Source organism: Brachycentrus maculatus, unplaced genomic scaffold (assembly GCF_059751285.1).
Source record: "Brachycentrus maculatus isolate JH-2025_06_01 unplaced genomic scaffold, ASM5975128v1 h1tg000342l, whole genome shotgun sequence".
Taxonomy (NCBI): domain Eukaryota; kingdom Metazoa; phylum Arthropoda; class Insecta; order Trichoptera; family Brachycentridae; genus Brachycentrus; species Brachycentrus maculatus.
In genome coordinates, this window is record NW_028281091.1 from 70,843 (window position 1) to 91,642 (window position 20,800).

Below are 20,800 nucleotides of genomic sequence, written 5' to 3' on the forward strand. Positions count from 1 at the left end.
CTGTAAGGAGAGACGCACAGTCAGTGCCAGATCGGTCGCGGGGCGCGGTGTCCCAAAGGCGCCGCTCCGGCCCTTACCGTGTGCGCGTCCACGGCGTCCTGCAGGCGCACGCGGCGCAGGGCCGCCTGCTCCTGCAGCGAGCGCAGCGCCTCCTGCAGCTCGGCGGCCTGCTGCTCCAGGCGCGGGCCCGCAAAGTGCCCGCGCAGCTGCATCTGCGCCGAGCGCGCCGCCAGGCTGCTCACCACTGGTTCCCTGTACAGGAGACATGAGTGTTATACGACTTTCGTGGGTCAAGTGATAAACAGCTCTATAAGACTCTCATGAGTCTTCTTCTTCTTCTTCTTCTTCTTCTTATTGTAGGCCTTACGGCCTGTTTTTAAGAGGGATTAGCCTCCTGCGACGTCTATTCCCAGCTATCGGCCCATCTCTTTGGCGGTCTGCCTGGGGTTGACCGTACAATGCGATGTCTGGGAGTCTGGATGGTTCCATTCTCCTCACACGCGCATACCATTGTCTTCTTCGTTGCCTTCCCCACCTAACGACATCTTCGATCTCGCATATTTCCCTGATCTTGGCATTTCTCAGTCTATCTCGAAGACTCTTGCCTGTTATGCTTCTCAGAGTCTTCATTTCTGGCACTCTAAGCGTGTTTTTTGTGGCAGCGGTGTCTGCTCTACTTTCGATTCCATACGTCATGATGAATGAGTCTCTCATGAGTCATTGCTACTAATCAAACTAACTAACTAGCTGACGAGGGATGTTAAAAGCTTCAACCTAACTGATGAGAAATGTTACTGCTTCCATACAACTCTCACGGCTTATTGCTACCAGCTACCAATCAAACTAACTGACTGACGAGGAATGTTACAGCTTCATGTACATACCTCGTCAGAAGTGCACCATTGAAGTGACATTGGCAAGACTTTGGAATGTCTCTCATGCCTCGAGAGGAGTTCTGACAGTTCTAAGGCAGTACAGTATGCACCATTAGAGTGACTTTAACAAGGTTTTGGAATGTCTCTCATATCTTGAGAAGAATATTGGTGGTGTGCACTATACGCCCTTTGTGTGACATTGACAAGGCCTTAGAATAATGTTTATACCCCAAAAGGAGTTTTGATGCAGAGCGCTATGCACTATTTCGGTAAAATTGACAAGGCTTTGGAATGCTCATTCTTCAACAGGAGCTCTAACAGATTGCGCTATGCCATAGACAATGCTTTGGAATAATGCTAATACCTCGATAGGAGTTTTGATACAGTGCGCTATGCGTCTTATGTGTGACATTGACTAGGCATCGGAATGTCCCTCGCACCCTGAGAGGGCTCACACCGTCGGGGTGACATTGACAAGGCTTCGGAATATCCCTCACATCGTCGGGGCGACATTGACCAGCATATGGCATGCCTCTCGTACCTGGAGAGCAGCTCCGCCTCGAGCGCGGTGTGCTTCTTTTGCTGGCTCTGCGCCTGTGTGAGCGAGGCGGCCAGCACGGGCGCGCATGCCAGCGGCGCGCGCTCCCGCAGCCAGCGCAGCTCCTCGCCCGCGTCGCGCGCCCAGCGCTGCAGCTGCTGCGCCTCCTCCAGGTTGTCCCGCCGGATCTGCATCGGCTCCTGCAACTGGCGGTACCTGCAGGCGGAAGATCAAACTGTCAAAATCAAAGTACGGTGGAACCCTCTTATATTTTTGACATCTCAACATAGATGAAGAAGAATGTGGAAGGCTGGGCATTCACAAGGCTTATATATTTCTTATATTATTATAAACCCTTATCCGCACCCAATGGTGCATAGGGCACTGCGTCATATAAACGCAGTGTTATCTTGATCGTTTACACATGAAGGAAAGGTGATCAGCCCTCCGCTTCAGGTACCAGAAGGGTAATATTGATACAGGGCTTATAACGGTCATAATTATCAGATTTGTGAACAAGCATTTGGACACACTCAAAATGTTGCGAGTCTTTTTACTGTTATCGCTCTCTGAGGGTCGTCGACAATGACTTTAACACATTGTTTGCGGGAAAGGCTTAACGAGATTCATTAAATTTTTAATGAAACAACAATGCAATATGTAGTAATTACTGAAAATGTCAAGCGACAGCAGCCGTCAAGAAGCACGCTGTCCGCCATGAGCAATGTTTAGTACTGTGTGTGTGTCTGCTTCAGAATACAAAGACAGTACCTTGCCAGTGCGTCATCGACCCGTTGTTGGATTTCGTCGGCCATAAAGTGCTTGGCTTCCGTGAGATGTTGTGCTGTTTCGCGTAATTGCGCCGTCTCTTCTCCCCTCTGGGCGACTTCCTGCTCCAGCCGGGAGTGACGCGCGAGCAATGTTGCCACGGAGGCGAGATCTTTCCCTGCAAAAGAAATAAAATAGCATAAATACATCTTCTATCGCTTGGGAGTAATTGTCCTTGTTTCAGGCAGCTCTAGACAGTCCTGATCCCCGCTCAATCCGGTATTTTCCGGAGCCAGGAGATCTGCCTTCTGCCCACACCTTGTGGACCTTCTATAAGGTGCAATATCTCGTACTTGTCTCCTCTCGGCACATGCCCCGGATAGGACACCTTCTGGACCTTGATATCAGTCGGCAACTGTCTCCCTGCTCTTGTTCTTTGGAGCACATTTGCGTTGCTAACCGTATCATTCTAAACACCTTAAATATTGCAATATTGTGGCAACCCACACATCTACTATGGCAACTCAAATCGAGTGAAATAACGAACACCCTACACCGGAGCCCGCAACGAGCGGAAACTAGCCCGTCACACTTCGTCGCCGCCCGTCCTCCGATCGACACGTATTTCAACTGCTCTCATATTAGAATCACGCGATTATTCTTAAGTATTTTCTTGATTGTAATTTTATAGAACTGAATAAATTTGTGTTAAAAGTAATCCGCTTTCATCTTGCTTCCCTTCTGATAAATTAAAGTGGTATTCAACTAGAAACCACAATATAATATGCAGAATTGTGATTACAGTCTCCCGCAACTGGCGAACAGAAGGAGGTTTATAGTGTCTGTTGTATTTTCCTTAAAGCGTGTACACTTTACAATGGAAAGATTTAAAATGTTTCAGTGATTTATATGAGGTTGCGATTGTTACGTTACGCTAGTGGAATCCCAGTGCGGGAATGACTGAAGGATGATGTGCCATGTGGAGGAATGGAAAACATGGAGTTCTCTGCAAGATATCTAAGATAAGGATGATGTGATGGACAGTTGGGGTTCCGAGGATAGATAGTTTCCTGAAGGTGTTCAAAGAAGGCGCACTCTTGGTGTGGAGATGCGGGCTACTCCAGTGTAGGAATGGCTGAAGGATGATGCGTTATGTGGAGGAATGGAAGGTGTTCTCTCCCAAGAAGTGTACAGAAAGATACATGAAATTCTGTGCAAGATATATGATAAAAATGACATGATGAAGAGGCGTCTCTCGAAGGCCAACCCTTGAAGTCTTCATAGTTCTAGTCGGTTGACTCCTGGGAGGTGTACAGAAACGTACAAGAACTTCTGTGTAAGGATAACACGATGGCCATCCTCCAAGCCCCCTCAGGTCTGGTCAGTTAGAAGGTATTGCTCCCTCTCTCCCTTTTTTTTTGAGGTCAAGAGATCTTGCAACCCTTATGTCACTGCGACCATATTAGGTCTATTGTGACCTCCCTCTGTATTACAGCTCACTGCCAAGACCTACGTGAGTCATGTAACTCATGACCAGTCTTGGTGGTAGGAGCTTCACCTTCTCGGAGTCCAGTAGTGGTCCTCCAAGGATGTGACTTGGTTTGTGAGCGAGTGCTTCACAATTGTAGAGAATGTGGATTGGCGTTTCGTTATCCTCCATACAAAATCTGCAGACTGGGGAGTCATGAAGTCCAATTTTTGTCATGTGTTTCCTCAGTCTGCAGTGGCTTGTCTCTCTCCCCTTACCGTGGTCGGTGCTCTGCAGCTGCGCCTCCACGTCCTCGGCCCACGCCACGAAGTCGTCCAGCCCGCGCAGGAACACGCGCGCCTGGTAGGCGGCCGCGAGGCGCTCGTGGCGCTCGGCCGCGCCGCGCTGCAGAGCGCTCCAGTCGCTCTCCAGCCCGTCCACGTGACTCGCGATCTCCGCCGCTGCGTAATGCTGCTTCTCTGGAAACACAAATCAATATTGGCAACATTTTAGGTGGGCCCAACCAATGGGTTTCCGATTCTCCTCTGTTCTCTGCTTGATAATAAGCTTACCGAAATCAACCATAGATACTCCCACGTACTCGCACATGAAGTATTTATATATCAATCATATCATATATACAGGGTGGCACAAAATTAATCACCCAATAGGAAGATGTTATAATTTTTTCAAATGGCGCTGTACGTCAATCATATCTGACATTTGTCTACTCAGCTACTAGACAGCTGCAGTATGCAACATGACAACTTACCGATAAGTTCTTCCCCATTTCTCACGACGGCTACGATTCGGTTGTGATTGGCGTTGAGTTCAGATTCAAAGGCGGCGTGTCGCTGTATCTTGCTCTGCAGGTTCGACAGATCCCTAGAAAAATAGGTTTGTTTTTACTCGATACGTCTAGCGTTGACAGGCACCACACTTGAAAAATGACAGCTCCACAGCTGTAATCATTCAATTAGTTCTATTTATATTTGGCGTGATGACTATGGAACGTCAGGGTCACCAAGTTAGGATCTATTTGGAAAGAGACATGATAGTAGTTTGGTCTCCCAACTTGAACGTAGAGCAGATCACCAAGCCTTCATGTAATCAGCGATCAAGAAGACACTACATCAATGTCATGCAGTGTTGTATGCACCATCATGTGCGGATGAGGCTAGAAGCCCTCCGAAATAGAAAGCAGTACGTCAGAAAGGTCCAGATAACCCAATATGGCATAGTCCCTTATAGGTATACACCCTGGACTGGTACCTGAAGCTCAAGACTGATCTTGCCTTCATGCGATTGAATCAGGTAGGAGTCAGCAGAACGTTTCACTCACTTGTAGCTCTGGTCGTTTGCGAGCTGTGCCTTGAGAGCCAGCCACTCGTGCTCGTGGTAGAGATCCCGCAGGAACTGCTGCAGCTGTCTGGACTGCTGGAGCATCTTAGCTCTGGATTCGGACATCTCCTGTAAAATAAATAACATCAAAACACATCCAGGTAACTGCCTGCTAAATCCTATCATTCACGAAAACTGGGGCAGTTCTATACAGAAATTCGGAAATGGTTTACTAATTTGTTTATTTGATTCTTATCATTCCCGAAAATTGGGACAGTTCTAGAATATGAGAAACGGTTTCCTAATTTATCTTCCATCATTCCCAAAAACTGGGGTAGTTCTACAAACTCGTAGATGGTTTCCAAATTTGTATTTTTTAAATTCCCACCATCCCCGAAAACTGGGGCAGTTCTAGAAATTAGGAGATGGTTTCCTAATTTGTGTTTATTTAATTCCCAAAAACTGGGGCAGTTCTATACAGAAATTTGGAGATGGTCTCCAAATTCATGTTTATTTAATTCCCATCATTCCTGAAAACTGGAGCAGTTCTATAAACACGGAGATGGTTTTCTAATTATCAGGATTCCCAAAAATTGGGCCACTTTTGGAAACTCGGTAATATATTCCAAATTTATGATTTTATCATTTCCATCATTCCCAAAAAATGGGGAAGGTCTATACAGAAATTTGGAGATGGTTTCCTAAATTTGTATTCCCTTAATTCCTAACATTCCCGAAAACTGGGGCAGTTCTAGAAACACAATGATGTCTTAATTTGAGTACGAATAGATTTGAATATCCACCAACCTTGAGCTTCTCCAAGCGCGTAGCGACGGCGGCGAGTCTCCGCTCGATGTACGCGCGGTCAAAGTGGCCGCAACCGAGAAGCTCCTCTGCGAACTTGCGTAGCTCTGCGGCCTTGCTCTCCTGCGCGCGTACGAGCTTGTCGAATTCCGCGTGCTTCCTGATCAGAGCTTCCACGGCTGAAAAAACACAAATGTTGCTGTCAGGATGGCTGTTGTAGGGGAAGCTAGAGACCTCTGTTATTATTATCTGTTATATCGTTATAACCAACCACATTCGCCTTATACATTGGTTTTACTGTCTTTTCTTCACTCATTCGATCCACACGCCCAAACCATCCCAAGCTGCCTTCCTTAGTTTGCTGGATAGTGCTCATCTCAGCCTTGCACCCTTTCGTTATATCGCCATTGGAACATCTACCATACATGGTCTTGCCGCACTGAGAGATGGCATCCCGACTGCATCCAGTCTACTCTCATCCTTCCCAAACCATCCCAAGCCGTCTTCCTTAGTTTGCTGGATAGTGCTCCTCAGCCTTGGTGCTCCTCAGCCTTGCACCCTTTCCTTATATCACCATTGGAACATCTACCATACATGGTCTTGCCGCACTGAGAGATGGCATCCCGACTGCATCCAGTCTACTCTCATCCTTCCCCATGCTTCACTTTCATACATTAGGGTTGACTCCGTTATGTACTGCCAATTTAGCTTGTGCTGAAAGCTCTTTATTTGCTATAACTGAAATCATCACCTGGTAAAGAGTCTCCGAGGTCATCGTTGTTCAAGAAGGCTTCCTTTGCCGCCAGCCAATCCTCTGTCTGTCTGGCCTGCTCTTTGAAGAGTTGCAATTGATGTGCCTGTGAAAAGATTATGTGTTGTTTAGTAGATATCGCTTCTTTGCTATAAGAACGTCACTGTACAACGTCATCCCGTACAAAAAGTTTAGAAAAAAATGGAATTGTAATCCCGTGGTTTGAGTCGCAGACTAAAGACTCAGATTCCTGGCATCAAGCCCACTCATTGATTATTAAAAATAATTTATTCAGTTTTTTTAAAAGTAAATAACATTATAAATTTAAATAGATAATACTAATAACTTGTTAATGCTTGGTTAATATGCTATGAATCTCTGCAAGTTGGATTTTATTGGTGAATTTGAAAGATAGCTTTACTCAAAGAATATACGCTGAATCTCTAGAATTTTATTACATGCTTGGAGAATGTTGATTCACAAGTTGTTTACATTGATGAAAATGCTATGAATCTCTGCAAGTTAGCTTTACTTGAATATGCTAAGAATCTCTGAAATTGTGCTTCTCTTGAAAAATATGCTATATATATATATATATATATATATATATATATATATATATATATATATATATATATATATATATATATATATATATATATATATATATATATATATATATATATATATATATATATATATATATATATATATATATATATATATATATATATATATATATATATATATATATATATATATATATATATATATATATATATATATATATATATATATATATATATATATATATATATATATATATATATATATATATATATATATATATATATATATATATATATATATATATATATATATATATACACATACACATACACATACACATACACATACACATACACATACACATACACATACACATACACATACACATACACATACACATACACATACACATACACATACACATACACATACACATACACATACACATACACATACACATACACATACACATACACATACACATACACATACACATACACATACACATACACATACACATACACATACACATACACATACACATACACATACACATACATACATACATACATACATACATACATACATACATACATACATACATACATACATACATACATACATACATACATACATACATACATACATACATACATACATACATACATACATACATACATACATACATACATACATACATACATACATACATACATACATACATACATACATACATACATACATACATACATACATACATACATACATACATACATACATACATACATACATACATACATACATACATACATACATACATACATACATACATACATACATACATACATACATACATACATACATACATACATACATACATACATACATACATACATACATACATACATACATACATACATACATACATACATACATACATACATACATACATACATACATACATACATATATATATATATATATATATATATATATATATATATATATATATATATATATATATATATATATCTGTAATTTAGCCTTATTTAAAAAAATACGATGAATCTCTGCAATCTAGCTTTACTTAAAAAATATACCATGAATCTGTGCAAGTTGGCTTTGGTTGGTGATCTCTGTAAGTTAGCTTTACTTGAAGAATATGCTATGAATCTTTACAAATAGTCCTTCCTCAGCAAATATGCCATGAATCTCCAAGTTGGCTTTAATTAGTAACCTCTGCAAGTAAATACAATGGTGAATACGCCATGAATCTCTTCAAGTTAGCTTTACTCCAAGAATATCCAATGAATCTCTACAAATAGGCCATCCTTGGCAAATATGCTACGAATCTCTACAAGTTGACACATGCTTGGGGAATATGCAATGAGGCTCCGAGTTTACCTGCGTGAGGTGCCCCCTCCTCTGGTCCCAGGCCCCCGTGAGCTCGGCGGACAGCTCCGCCAGCCTCTTGGGGCGCTTCTCCTTGTCCTCGCCCTCGGGCAGCGGCAGCTTGAGGGCCTCCGACGCCAGAGAGCTGATGCTCTTCTGCCGGTTATCGATCTCCGCCTGGCGACAAGACATTTATTTTGTTTATTTAAAGAAATAACCCACAAAGCCCCTAATCTAAGAGGCTTGTCTGCAGGTAGGATAGTAAGGATAGGGAAGGTAAATGTGAAAAATACATCACAAACACCCGGACCAATTGAAAATAAATCTTTCTTGAGTTCATTTTGCATTTGGCGGGAATCTAACCCGCGACGCTAGGTTCACAGTCGAGCGTCTACCCAATTGTGCCACGGCGCCTGCCATTAGACTCACACTAGACATACCTTAGACTTGCCATTTCGAGATAAAAAAAATTATATGTGGGATTTGATATCGCCCATATATCGCTTACTCCTTTCAAGAACGTCATAAATCAAATAACTTGATTTTTCAGGAGAACGATTTAAAAGTTTAAAAATATAATACAATATATTGAAAATAAATATCAAGCCGCTTGTTGAACTTTTTACTGTGCAACAGTTTTTTTAGATAAAACATGAGGGTTTTTTCTCCCTTTGAAAAATATTTAGTATATTTAAAAAAAGTAATTAAACAATACTTTTTCTTCAAAATGCAAAAAGAACACTTTCTGCCCTGTAGCGGGTAAATATTAAGATAAAAATATGTCTCTTTTGCTGGGATATAGTACATTTTCTGGGCATTCCGAAAACATGCACAACTGAAAATTGACAACTTTTGATTTATGACGTTCTTGAAAGGAGTGAGCGATATGAACTTTTATTTCATAACTTTAGTAATGTTATGAGAGCTGGCTGAACCTTTTTTTTGTAATTAAAAAAATATATTTCTTCTTGTTCGATCCCTTATCCGTACCCAATGGTGCATAGGGCACTGCGTCATTTAAAAACAGTATTACCTTGATCATTTATACATGCAGGAAAGGTGATTAGCCCTCCGCTTCAGGTACCTAAGCGCAGGAGTTGATCACCTTACCTTCATGAAGGAAACGATCGAGGTAACACTGCGTTAATATGATGCAGTGCCCTATGCACCATTGGGTGAGGAGGAGGGTTGAAAAAAATCAGGTACCAGTCCAGGGTAATATTAAATAAGTATAACAGTGAAAAATCACTTATATTTATTTGACCCCTCCCTGGGAATCGAACACGGGACCTCCAGTACGGTAGCCGAGCGTGCTGACCATTACACTACGGAGGCGGACAAACTACCCAAAATTATTATTATTATGAATACTTTGAAATTTTTTGGCACAAAATAATGTAAAACGCGTGATGTTCAATTTATTTATTAGATACAATGGTCCAACGGTCCGTGTCACAGTGTGTTATTCACATTTGCTTGCGAATTTTTCTTTATTTCGCTCCGACTACTGTGCGCCACAACCATTTGAAAGAGAGAGGAAAGGAGAGGACTTACCTTGCGTTCCTGGTGAAGCTCCAGGAGGGCCTCTGCGTCAGGCACGCTCGTCGGCGGCTCGCTGCTCTCCAACTTCTTGACAGTCTCCCCGACCCACACTTCCAACTCCTGGAACATAATAGAACAACATCTTCATATTATTTTTGACATCTCATCAAAGATGAAGAAGAATATGGAAGTCTGGGCATTTACGGGGCTGACGACCGTCATAGGCTGGTTTAAGTGATCGCTTTACACACGTGTAACATTCACCAATTCTACCCATTATTGACAACCACACTACTCAAATTCTTGGAAGTTCTGTATATATGAACCAATTTAGAAACCTTGTTCTTGAATCAATAGAACTTCACTAGAGACATCTATTGGTGAGATGTAAAGAAGCTTTTTATTAAGCAGAAACTCTTATATTAGTATGTGAGATCCGAATCCTGGATTATAATCACACACATGAGAAACGCCAGAAAATACCATTTTCATTTTTATTATTTAAGCTTATAATTTAACCAGACAATTTATTTACAACATTTTGAGTGTGTCCAAATACTTGTTCACAAAATCTGGATTGTCTCCAATTACAGGAGTTATTTTCATATTATTTTTGACATCTCAACAAAGATGAAGAAGAATATGGAAGTCTGGGCATTTACAAGTTAATTTACAATTTTAAGTTCTATTGATTCAAGAACAAGGTTTCTAAATTGGTTCATATATACAGAACTTCCAAGAATTTGAGTAGTGTGGTTGTCAATAATGGGTAGAATTGGTTAATGTTACACGTGTGTAAAGTGATCACTTAAACCAGCCTATGACGGTCGTCAGCCCCGTAAATGCCCAGACTTCCATATTCTTCTTCATCCTTGATGAGATGTCAAAAATAATATGAAAATAACTCCTGTAATTGGAGATAATCCAGATTTTGTGAACAAGTATTTGGACACAATCAAAATGTTGTAAACATCTTCATATGTGTAGGGTCCTCACCAAACCATATATTACCATTATAAATGATTTGAAATAGAAAAAAAAAATTAAAAAATGTATGGGGATGTCCTCACCAAAAGGTTTTTTTTTTTTTTGGGGTCTAGGGATCTTGCATCCCTTATGTCACTGCGACCATATTAGGTCTACGGCGACCTCCCTCTGTATTACAGCTCACTGCCAAGACCTACATGAGTCATGTAACTCACGACCTGTCTTGGTGGTAGCTTCACCTTCTCGGGTCCAGAAGAGGTCCTCCAAGGATGTGACTTGGTTTGCGAGCGAGTGCATCACAATTGTAGAGAATGTGGATTGGCGTTTCGTTTTCCTCCATACAAAATCTGCATACTGGGGAGTCGTGGAGTGGGATTTTTGTCATGTGTTTCCTCAGTCTGCAGTGTCCTATCCATTATGTCCTTACATTTTCATTATAAATGATTTTAACCTTTTAACCGCGTTAACTTTGTTACTAAGAGACGCCCGTGCGCGGCGGTATTTTGCCGTTTTTTAAATGATTACTTTTATCATGTATTTAGTTAAGAAACGATTTATTTTCCTAAACAAAAACGTTCAATGGGATTCATTGTGCCTTTTTGGTACTCTATAATACACGTGTGTCACATTATTCTTGAAATATATCGTAATATAAACAAATTAGATCGTAACATAAATAAATCAAAGCACGCATCGTGTGTCACTCTTACCCACTGGCGATGCGTAGCGTCGAGAGTGAGACAGATATAGGGCATGATTATGGCGCGGACTAATTACCGACCGCAAGAAAAATCAGGGATCTGTTCTTTTATTCATCCTTGTGATGTTACAAATTATTAGTCAGATATTTCAACAGATGTCATAAGGCCAAGGATTGACGTATTATTTTATCCAAAGTTCCACACCATGAAAAAATCCCTCTAAGTTGAACTGAGGTTCAAAACTTGGAGCAATGCAAAAACACAAACGCTTATGTCAGCCGCGTATGGGGCATGTTTTGTTAAAACACATACGGTTATGCAAGCCGCGTGGATCTGGTTAAGTAATTAGGAATTCTAGCTTGTAGAATTGTTACGTTTTGGTGCGATTTAATGACTTCATATTGGTTTAACACAGGATTGGTCACGTTTTGTCGCAACTTTAATGAAAATTTCCATAGAATACAGATATATAAAAACTAACTAACTAACTAACCATCACGCCGCTTCCCCGCAGGGGTAGGCAGAGAGAAAAGAGCGCCACACCACTCTGTCCTTGCAAACATTCTTCGCCCCTTCCACGTTCATGCATCTCCTCATACATACCCGCCGATTTTTACGACTCCTAACCTGACCACTTTCAAGTATTTGGCATACCTGATCGTGCCATGTTTTTCTCTGTCTTCCTCTGCTTCTTTTCCCGCTAACATTCGCCTCATAAATTTGTTTTACCGTTCTTTCCTCACTCATTCGTTCTACATGTCCAAACCATCTCAACACACCTTTCTTAATTTTATGGATAATGCTTATCTCAGCTTTGCATTCCTTCCTTATTTCACTATTCGCACATCTATCATACATCGTTTTGTCGCACATTCTTCTGAGAGATGGCATTTTGACTGCATTCAGTCTACTTTCATCCTTCTTTTGCCAACTCCATGTTTCACTTCCATACATTAGAGTTGGAACCAGGACTCCAGATATATAGATCAATCAATATTTTCCATAGATCAATCAGAACCTAAAATCTGGCAGTGTCAAAAGTCTGCATAATCGGAGGGCATGTATCACTAGATGTATGGATGTGAAGGAGGCGAGGAGTGTATGTCAGGACAGAAGAGTGTGGCGTTCCGTCATCTCTGCCTACCCCTGCGGGGAAACGGCGTGATGGTAGTAGTAGTAGTAGTAGTAGAATACAGTGAACAGAACAGATTTGCATTCAAAGAATTTTTTGTGCAATATCGGGAATGTTACTTTTTCACCCTGCGGACGATACATAACTAACAAACTATAACCATCACGCTGCTTCTCCGCAGGGTAGGCAGAGAGAATAGAAAGCCACACCACTCCGTCTTTGCAAACAATCTTCGCCTGTTCCACATTAATGCATCTCCTTAAACATTATTCTTCTTCTCCAAACCCTTAAACGCACCCGATGGTGCATAGGGCACTGCATCATACAAAAGCAGTGTTATCTTGATCAATAACACGTGAAGGAAAAGTGATCAGCTCTACGCTTCAGGGACCAGTCCAGGGTAATATTAAATAAATGTCAGGGTGAAAGAATCACTGATATTCATTTGATAACCCCCCTCCCTGGGAATCTAACCCGGGACCTCCAGAACGGTAGCTAAGCGTGTTGACCATTACACTAAGGAGGCGGACTAACTACATAACTAATCAATTATAAACATTACGTTGCCTCTCCGCAAGGGTAGGCAGAAAGAATAGAACGCCACACCACTCTTTGCAAACAATCTTTGCATCCTCCACATGCTTGCATCTCATAATACATACCTGCTGATTATTCCCACTTCCTACCTGACCAAACCGGGGTATTTGAAACAGTCCCATGCCACGTTTTCCTAGGTCTTCCTCTGTCGTCTGTCCAACTACATTCTCCCAGTAGATTTCACTATCCCTTCATCACTCATTCGATTCACATGCCCAAACCATCACAACACACCTTTCTTAATTAAATGCTTTTTTATATTATTTCAGATGTAAAAAGAGGGAGAATGTAAAAACAGACCTTGAGATCAGCATCCAGTTTGTGCACCGTATGGGCATCGTCCAGCTGCTGCCTCCTCTGCTCCAGGAGCTCCTGGAGGTGGACCCACGCCTGCTGCAGCTCCTCCAGCTTGGCCTTGATGGCTTCCGCCTTGCCGGGATACCTGACAAGCAAATACCACCAGTTCAGCTCTGTCTTCAGATATGCTTTGCCAGTTTTGCGGCCATTTTCATATATTAGTTCCCATTTCGGACCTGTCCACCTTCAAGAATTTGGGGTACTTGTTTTTTCGAACTTTCGTTGTTTCTACATCAAAGCCCACTGGCATTTTAAATCTTATTTAGCCAAATTTATGATTCATCCGCTCCACTTGACCAAATTTGTACACCAATGGCTTATTTTAGTGCTTTTTATAAGACAAATTTGGATAAACTCCATCGGTCTTGGAAACTTCTCTGGGTCTCGAGATCTACCGAGGTCTCAAAATCTATCCTGAGGTCTCGGAAACTCCCCGAGGTCTCGAGATATACTGTCTCAAAATCTATCCCGAGGTCTTGGAAACTTCCCGAGGTACCGAGGTCTCCCGAGGTCTCAGAAACTCCCCGAGGTCTCGAGATCTACCGAGGTCTCGGTAACTTCCCGAGGTCTCACGATCTACCGAGCTATCGGAAACTTCCCGAGTGTCTTGCAAACTTCACCCAATGGTGCATACGGCAATGCATTGTATAGAGCCAGTGTTATCTTAATTGTAATTTTAACTTTGATTGTGAAAAACATTTTGTGATTGATTAAATTCTTACTGACATAAGATTTTAATGGATGGATTCGAATGGAAACTATGAGTTTCTATTTCGGACCTGGAATGTGGCCGGTTGCAGAGTCGAATCGGAGCTACTCACTTGGTGGCGAGGCGGGCGGCCTCCTTGGCGTGCGTGTCCATCTTGGCGTGCAGCGCGCTGGCGTCGCGGTGCAGCGCGTCACGGCGCCGCTGCAGCCGCTCCACGCCGCGCAGGTCCTTGGCCTTCTCGCCGCCCGTCAGCAGCGCCGCTTTCTCCGCCGCACGCTCCATCGTCTCCTGCACATCCCTGCGAACAAGCACCATCAGTCATCAAAACAAATAACAACTCAATAACCATCACTCCGCTTCCTTTTCCATACTGTTAGTAGAGCGCGAGAGACGCCTGCAAACATTGTACAGATGGGAATTGGGTGTTGCGGCTACTTGTGATTAGTATACTGAGGTCCGGGCGGCAGACTGCCCGAGTATAATCAGAGGTGGGGTCGATGAACAAAACCGCCCGACAACAATGTGTTAGGATAACACATTGTTGTCGGGCATTGTTGTCCTCTTGTTCTTTGAACTTGCCCAGTTTTCGAGAAACTTTGTAAATTAGCTAGCCTGCTTTTGATTCACGACAGGTTGTAAAAGGGGGCGTACCTGTTGTACTGGTGGATCTCCAGAGCCGCGGCCAGGCTGTCTCTGTACTCCTGGAGGGCCCCGCTGAGCGCGCGCCACTTGTTCAGGAAGGCGTCGCGGCGCTGGGCAACAGCCGGACCTGACGTAGGACCCTGAAAAGACAAAAGTTCAATCAAAACCGATTGTGGAGTTATCCATGATCAATCGGCAGTAGAGTCCCCACCTTAAGAAGCAATTTCAGTACCGAATTGGAGATAAACATTGCTTTTTTGTACGCGCCTAATAAAAAGGACCATTTTTGCAAAAAAGTTTTGTAAAAAAGGCGGCATACATATAAGAAGAAATTTCAGTACCAGTTCAATTGCGTATAAGATGGTACTACTTACTAGGGTGGGCAGTAGAGGTAGGTAAGCTGATACTACTTAGTAAGGTAGGGTAGATACTGGTTACGTTTTTATATTGCGTCGCGCGGGTGATTTAGGAGGCACTGCTTTTCTGCCTTTTACGGAAGGCACGCACTTGTCAATCAGCAGTGATTCTGGACCCATTTGAATGATTTTTATAATATTATCAACATCGCAACAAGGATGAAGAAGAATATGGAAGTCTGGGTATATTCGTAGGGCTTTGTAGGCTGGTAAAGTGATCACTTTTTTTACACATGTACATTCACCATTCTCCTAACCCTTATCCGCACCCAATGGTGCATAGGGCACTGAATCCGCTTCAGGCACAAGTCCAGGGTCATATTAAGTAATTATCAAACCGAAAATAGGTTATATTTATTTTGGCCCTCTTGGGAATCGAACGTGGGGCCTCCGGCATGGTAGCCTAGCGCGCTAACCACTACACTATGGAGGCGGACCATTCTACCCATGATTAACAACCGATTGATGATCAATCTCGTGATGTTCCAAGATTGAGTTCACAACAGCCATCCGTTGCATTTAAAAAGCTGTTACTAAGCAGTGACCCATTTTTTTCAGGCAATGCCGGGTTCAGAGCTAGTGATGAAATAAATATTATTCACGCATAAAATCAATCGCGGGAAAATATATACAAGAAAGGTAACTTATCTTTTAATACTTTATCTCTCAGCCAAGAGATCTGATCGACTGGCTTCCGGAGAAGAAGAAGAAGATCAAGGCAAGTACCTGCTGGAGCAGCTTGTCAGCGAGGGCGCTGATGCTCTTGATGTGCTTGTCGTCCACTCGCATGTCGCTGTCCAGGTCGTCCAGCTTCCGCAGCAGCGCGCTGCAGTGCTCATAGTCTCGTCCAGTGTCGGCCGCATGGACCTGCCAATGAGAAACAGTGTCATTCTCAATCTTTCCATCTCCGGGAAACATGTTCCCCGAGAGTAAAAGGCAGCTGTGAGTTGCTATGAAGTAAGTAATAGAAACCATCTTAGTTACTGGACCAATCGCTAGACAGACTGATATCTGGAGCATTGTATTATAATAATATACAGTTGCTATGAAGTAAGTAATAGAAACCATCTTAGTTATTGGACCAATCGCTAGACAGACTGATCTGGGGCTTTTGTATTGTAATAATATACAGTTGCTATGAAGTAAGGAATAGAAACCATCTTAGTTATTGGACCAATCGCTAGACAGACTAATATCTGGAGCATTTTTATTATAATAATATACAGTTGCTATGAAGTAAGGAATAGAAACCATCTGAGTTATTGGACCAATCGCTAGACAGACTAATATCTGGAGCATTTGTATTGTAATAATATACAGTTGCTATGAAGTAGGGAATAGAAACCATCTTAGTTATTGGACCAGTCGCTAGAGTTGCTAATCAGAGTAAAATCTGGAAAGCCCAGGGCGGTTGCTATAAAGTGGGAATAAAAAAACTTGAAAACTGACCATCATCTCCTTGTCCCGGATCCAGGACTCTATCTTGTCCACTTGGTTATTGAACTCCAGCATGTCCTGAGCTTCCTCCAATCCGCGCCCTGAAACCATTACAAAATTACAGTGACCCGATTCGGACCTGGCTGGCCGTTAGAGTGCTGAGAATCGATGATTCGCCTCTGGTATACTTTGCTTAGAGCGCGGCCGTGGATATACCGCCGATGCCGCCAGTGTATTGAGACGGTCGAGCTGGAAGCTTGTGTGGCAGCGAGCGCGCTTCTAACTTCCCATTCCTTAATAATATTCACAAATAAACTAATTTAACTAATTTTTAACCGGATCCACGCGGCTCGCATAACCGTATGTGTTTTAACAAAACATGCCCCATACGCGGCTGACATAAGCGTTTGTGTTTTTACATTGCTCAAAGTTTCCAACCTCAGTTCAACTTGGAGGGATTTTTTCATGGTGTGGAACTTTGGATAAAATAATACGTCAATCCTTGGCCTTATGACATCTGTTGAAATATCTGACTAATAATTTGTAACATCACAAGGATAAATAAAAGAACAGATCCCTAATTTTTCTTGCGGTCGGTAATTAGTCCGCGCTATAATCATGCCCTATATCTGTCTCACTCTCGACGCTACGCATCGCCAGTGGGTAAGAGTGACACACGATGTGTGCTTTGATTTATTTATGTTACGATCTAATTTGTTTATATTACGATATATTTCAAGAATAATGTGACACAAGTGTATTATAGAGTACCAAAAAGGTACAATGAATCCCATTGAAATTTTTGTTTAGGAAAATAAATCGTTTCTTAACTAAATACATGATAAAAGTAATCATTTAAAAAACGGCGAAATACGGCCGCGCACGGGCGTCTCTCAGGAACAAAGTGAACGCGGTTAAAAGGTTAATGAAAAATTTAAATATACTTTTTGCAAAGACCTATGTTTTCGCCCTTACAATGTTAGGTTCGTCCAACAGTGATGCTGGAAGCGATTGTTATACTCAAGGTAGTGATAGTCAGGATGGAATTAGAATGTTTACCAATCGGAGGATTAATAGTGAAAACTCCAAAGATGACTAATTTCACACCACCTCGATACAATCTCGCCAATGAAAATTATCTGTATTTAATTTAAGTTCTCTCGAAATGCGATCTCTCGGAAGAATGTGCGACAAAACGAAGTATGTTAGATGTTGGAATAGTGAAATAAGGAAGGAATGCAAAGCTAAAGTAAGCATAATAAATCCCTTACCGCACCCCAATGGTGCATAGGGCACTGCTTCATATAAACGCAGTGTTATCTCGATCGATTACACATGAAGGAAAGGTGATCAGCCCTCCGCTTCAGGTACCAGTCCAGTGTAACATTGAATAAGTATTAGAGTGAAAAAATCACTTATATTTATTAAACCCCCCTGGGAATCGAACCCGGGACCTCCAGAACGGTAGGCGAGCATGCTGACCATTACACTACGGAGGCGGACAAAAGTAACAAAAGTTTCCAAAGTAAGCATTATCGATAAAATTAAGAAAGGTGTGTTGAGATGGTTTGGACATGTAGAACGAATGAGTGAGGAAAGAACGGTAAAACAAATTTATGAGGCGAATGTACTTGGAAAAAGGAGCAGAGAAAGACCGAGAAAAATATGGCACGATCAGGTACGCCAAATACTTGAAAGTGGTCAGGTTAGGAGTCGTGATAATCTGCGGGTAAGTATGAGGAGATGTATGACATGGAAGAGGCGAAGAATGTTTGCAAGGACAGAGTGGTGTGGCGTTCTGTTCTCTCTGCCTACCCCTGCGGAGAAGCGGTGTGATGGTTAGTTAGTTAGTTATGTGAAAAGAAATTTCAGTATCGAATTGGAGAAAAACATTGCTTTTTTATGCGCAATAGAGAAATTCCAGTACCGAATGGGTGATGATATGCGAGTGGAGTTTGTTACCTCTCTGGTCGGCGCGGTGCAGCAGGTCCTCCCAGGCGTGCTGCAGCTGCGCGGCGGCGCCCTGCACGAGGCGCGCGGCGCCGTGCCCGCGCTGCACCAGCAGCTGCGCCTTCTGGCCGAGCTCGCCCACGCGGCCCGCGTTGGCCGCCAGCTCCGCCTTGAAGGCCTGGTGCTTCTGCAGCTTCTTGATCTTGTCCTCCAGGCTGGTCACCTCGCCGCCTGCCACAGAAGTGCCTTGCATTGAAGATGCTGGCGTTACTACGAGTCGCAGGGCGGATCGGGCACATCAAATTATGACCCATTTTTTGCTTTTCATTTTATTTAGAAAAATATTTCATTTTCATACTATTTCTGTGATCCTAAGGGCGCTTGTGCACTACAGGAATTTTACCCTCCCGCGGTCCAGTTAGCATGATAAAACAGATGATTGGCTTGGATTGGCTTGTGCTTTTGGCCGTCTTTCTTCGGATCAGTGCGCTTGATTGCTGCGTGATCACGGTGCGCGTAAATTCCATCACGCTAAACTGTCGTAGTCGCTTTTATTTTTAAAAACCCGACTGCCAGACGGCAAAATTCCAGTAGTGCACAAACGCTCTAAGGGCGCTTGTGCACCACACGGAATTTTACCGTCTGGCAGTCGGGTTTTTAAAAATAAAAGCGACTATGACAGTTTAGAGTGATTGAGTTCACGCGCACCGTGTTCACGCACCAATCAAGAGCCCCGATCTGAAGAAAGACGGCCACAAGCGCAAACCAATCATCCATTTTTTCAGGCTAACTGAGCTGCCGGACAGTAAAATTCATTATTAATAATAGGTATCATATCGTGGCTATATTGGCAAAAATTATTTCACATTAATTTGACCATATCCGCTCTCTACATGGACTCCGCATATGGAGTCCACAAACAGTCTGGTCTGGTGTTTCCGATAGTTACCTAAGACAGCGTCGGCATAGATTGTTTCCCATTCCTATACACAGGACCAACCTGGCGATGGTTATGCCTGTAGGAAGAGCTACCGCTATGTTGAACAATATCACATTGGATATTGATCTGTTCCATGTGTCCGAAGGAGTTTTCCGAAGCGGGATTCTTCTACACCTTTAAGTCTTCTTGCTTACTTTTAATATATACGCCTTGAATATTGTTTGTTATGTATATATTTTTTTTTGTTGTTGAATAAATTGAATTGAATTGAAAACAGGTCCCAGTTCAGCTCTGCAGTTCCCACAGTTCAGACGGAGAGAACCTGATCTCCTGTGGGAGTGGCAAGCTCGACGAGGAGGCGTCCGTATACGTGGCCTAGTTGGCATCGCCTCTGCTAGACAGAATGATGAGTTATCATACCTTGGTCGGCCTCCAGCTTCTTGCTCTTGTCCTGGATCCAGAACTGCGTCTCGGCCACGTCGCGGGTGAACTGCGCGTGCAGTAGCGCGTCCGCGAGAGAGTTGCGACGCACGGCGCACAGCTCACGTACCTGCAAAGTCATAGGTGTAATAACATGAGCCCAGCCATATGCGTAGAGGTGTATACCATCACGAATACAGAATTGGGCAATTCTTCGATCAAATTATTTTTCAACATCTCACAGCATAGATGAAGAAGAATATGGAAGTCTGGGCATTTACAAGGCTTACGACCGTCATAAAAAATGAAATAAAACCCTTATCCACACCCCAATGGTGCACAGGGCACTGCTTCATATAAACGCAGTGTTATCTTGATCGTTTACACATGAAGGAAAGGTGATCAGCCCTCCGCTTCAGGTACCAGTCCAGGCTAATATTGAATAAATATTACAGTGAAAAAA

At 42.6% G+C, this 20,800-nt stretch overlaps 1 protein-coding gene across 7 annotated transcripts in view; it reads right to left on the reverse strand.

Moving 5' to 3' along the window:
* Window positions 1-20,800, reverse strand: part of kst (spectrin beta chain, non-erythrocytic 5 kst) — a 158,791-nt gene that overhangs the window by 34,023 nt on the left and 103,968 nt on the right. For 5 of the 7 annotated variants that reach the window (XM_088269217.1, XM_088269215.1, XM_088269213.1 and 2 more), the window contains exons 44-60: window positions 20,338-20,467; window positions 18,990-19,223; window positions 17,040-17,128; window positions 16,317-16,457; window positions 15,184-15,314; window positions 14,645-14,830; window positions 13,767-13,908; window positions 10,062-10,169; window positions 8,520-8,684; window positions 6,546-6,651; window positions 5,798-5,973; window positions 4,992-5,119; window positions 4,422-4,534; window positions 3,928-4,128; window positions 2,185-2,359; window positions 1,417-1,629; window positions 78-252 (exon numbers count right to left, since the gene is read on the reverse strand). In XM_088269217.1, the coding sequence (XP_088125343.1) occupies window positions 78-252; window positions 1,417-1,629; window positions 2,185-2,359; window positions 3,928-4,128; window positions 4,422-4,534; window positions 4,992-5,119; window positions 5,798-5,973; window positions 6,546-6,651; window positions 8,520-8,684; window positions 10,062-10,169; window positions 13,767-13,908; window positions 14,645-14,830; window positions 15,184-15,314; window positions 16,317-16,457; window positions 17,040-17,128; window positions 18,990-19,223; window positions 20,338-20,467 (2,613 nt within the window). The remainder of the gene's footprint in view (window positions 1-77; window positions 253-1,416; window positions 1,630-2,184; window positions 2,360-3,927; window positions 4,129-4,421; window positions 4,535-4,991; window positions 5,120-5,797; window positions 5,974-6,545; window positions 6,652-8,519; window positions 8,685-10,061; window positions 10,170-13,766; window positions 13,909-14,644; window positions 14,831-15,183; window positions 15,315-16,316; window positions 16,458-17,039; window positions 17,129-18,989; window positions 19,224-20,337; window positions 20,468-20,800) is intronic. The other 2 variants (XM_088269216.1, XM_088269214.1) reach the window with 1 other exon arrangement.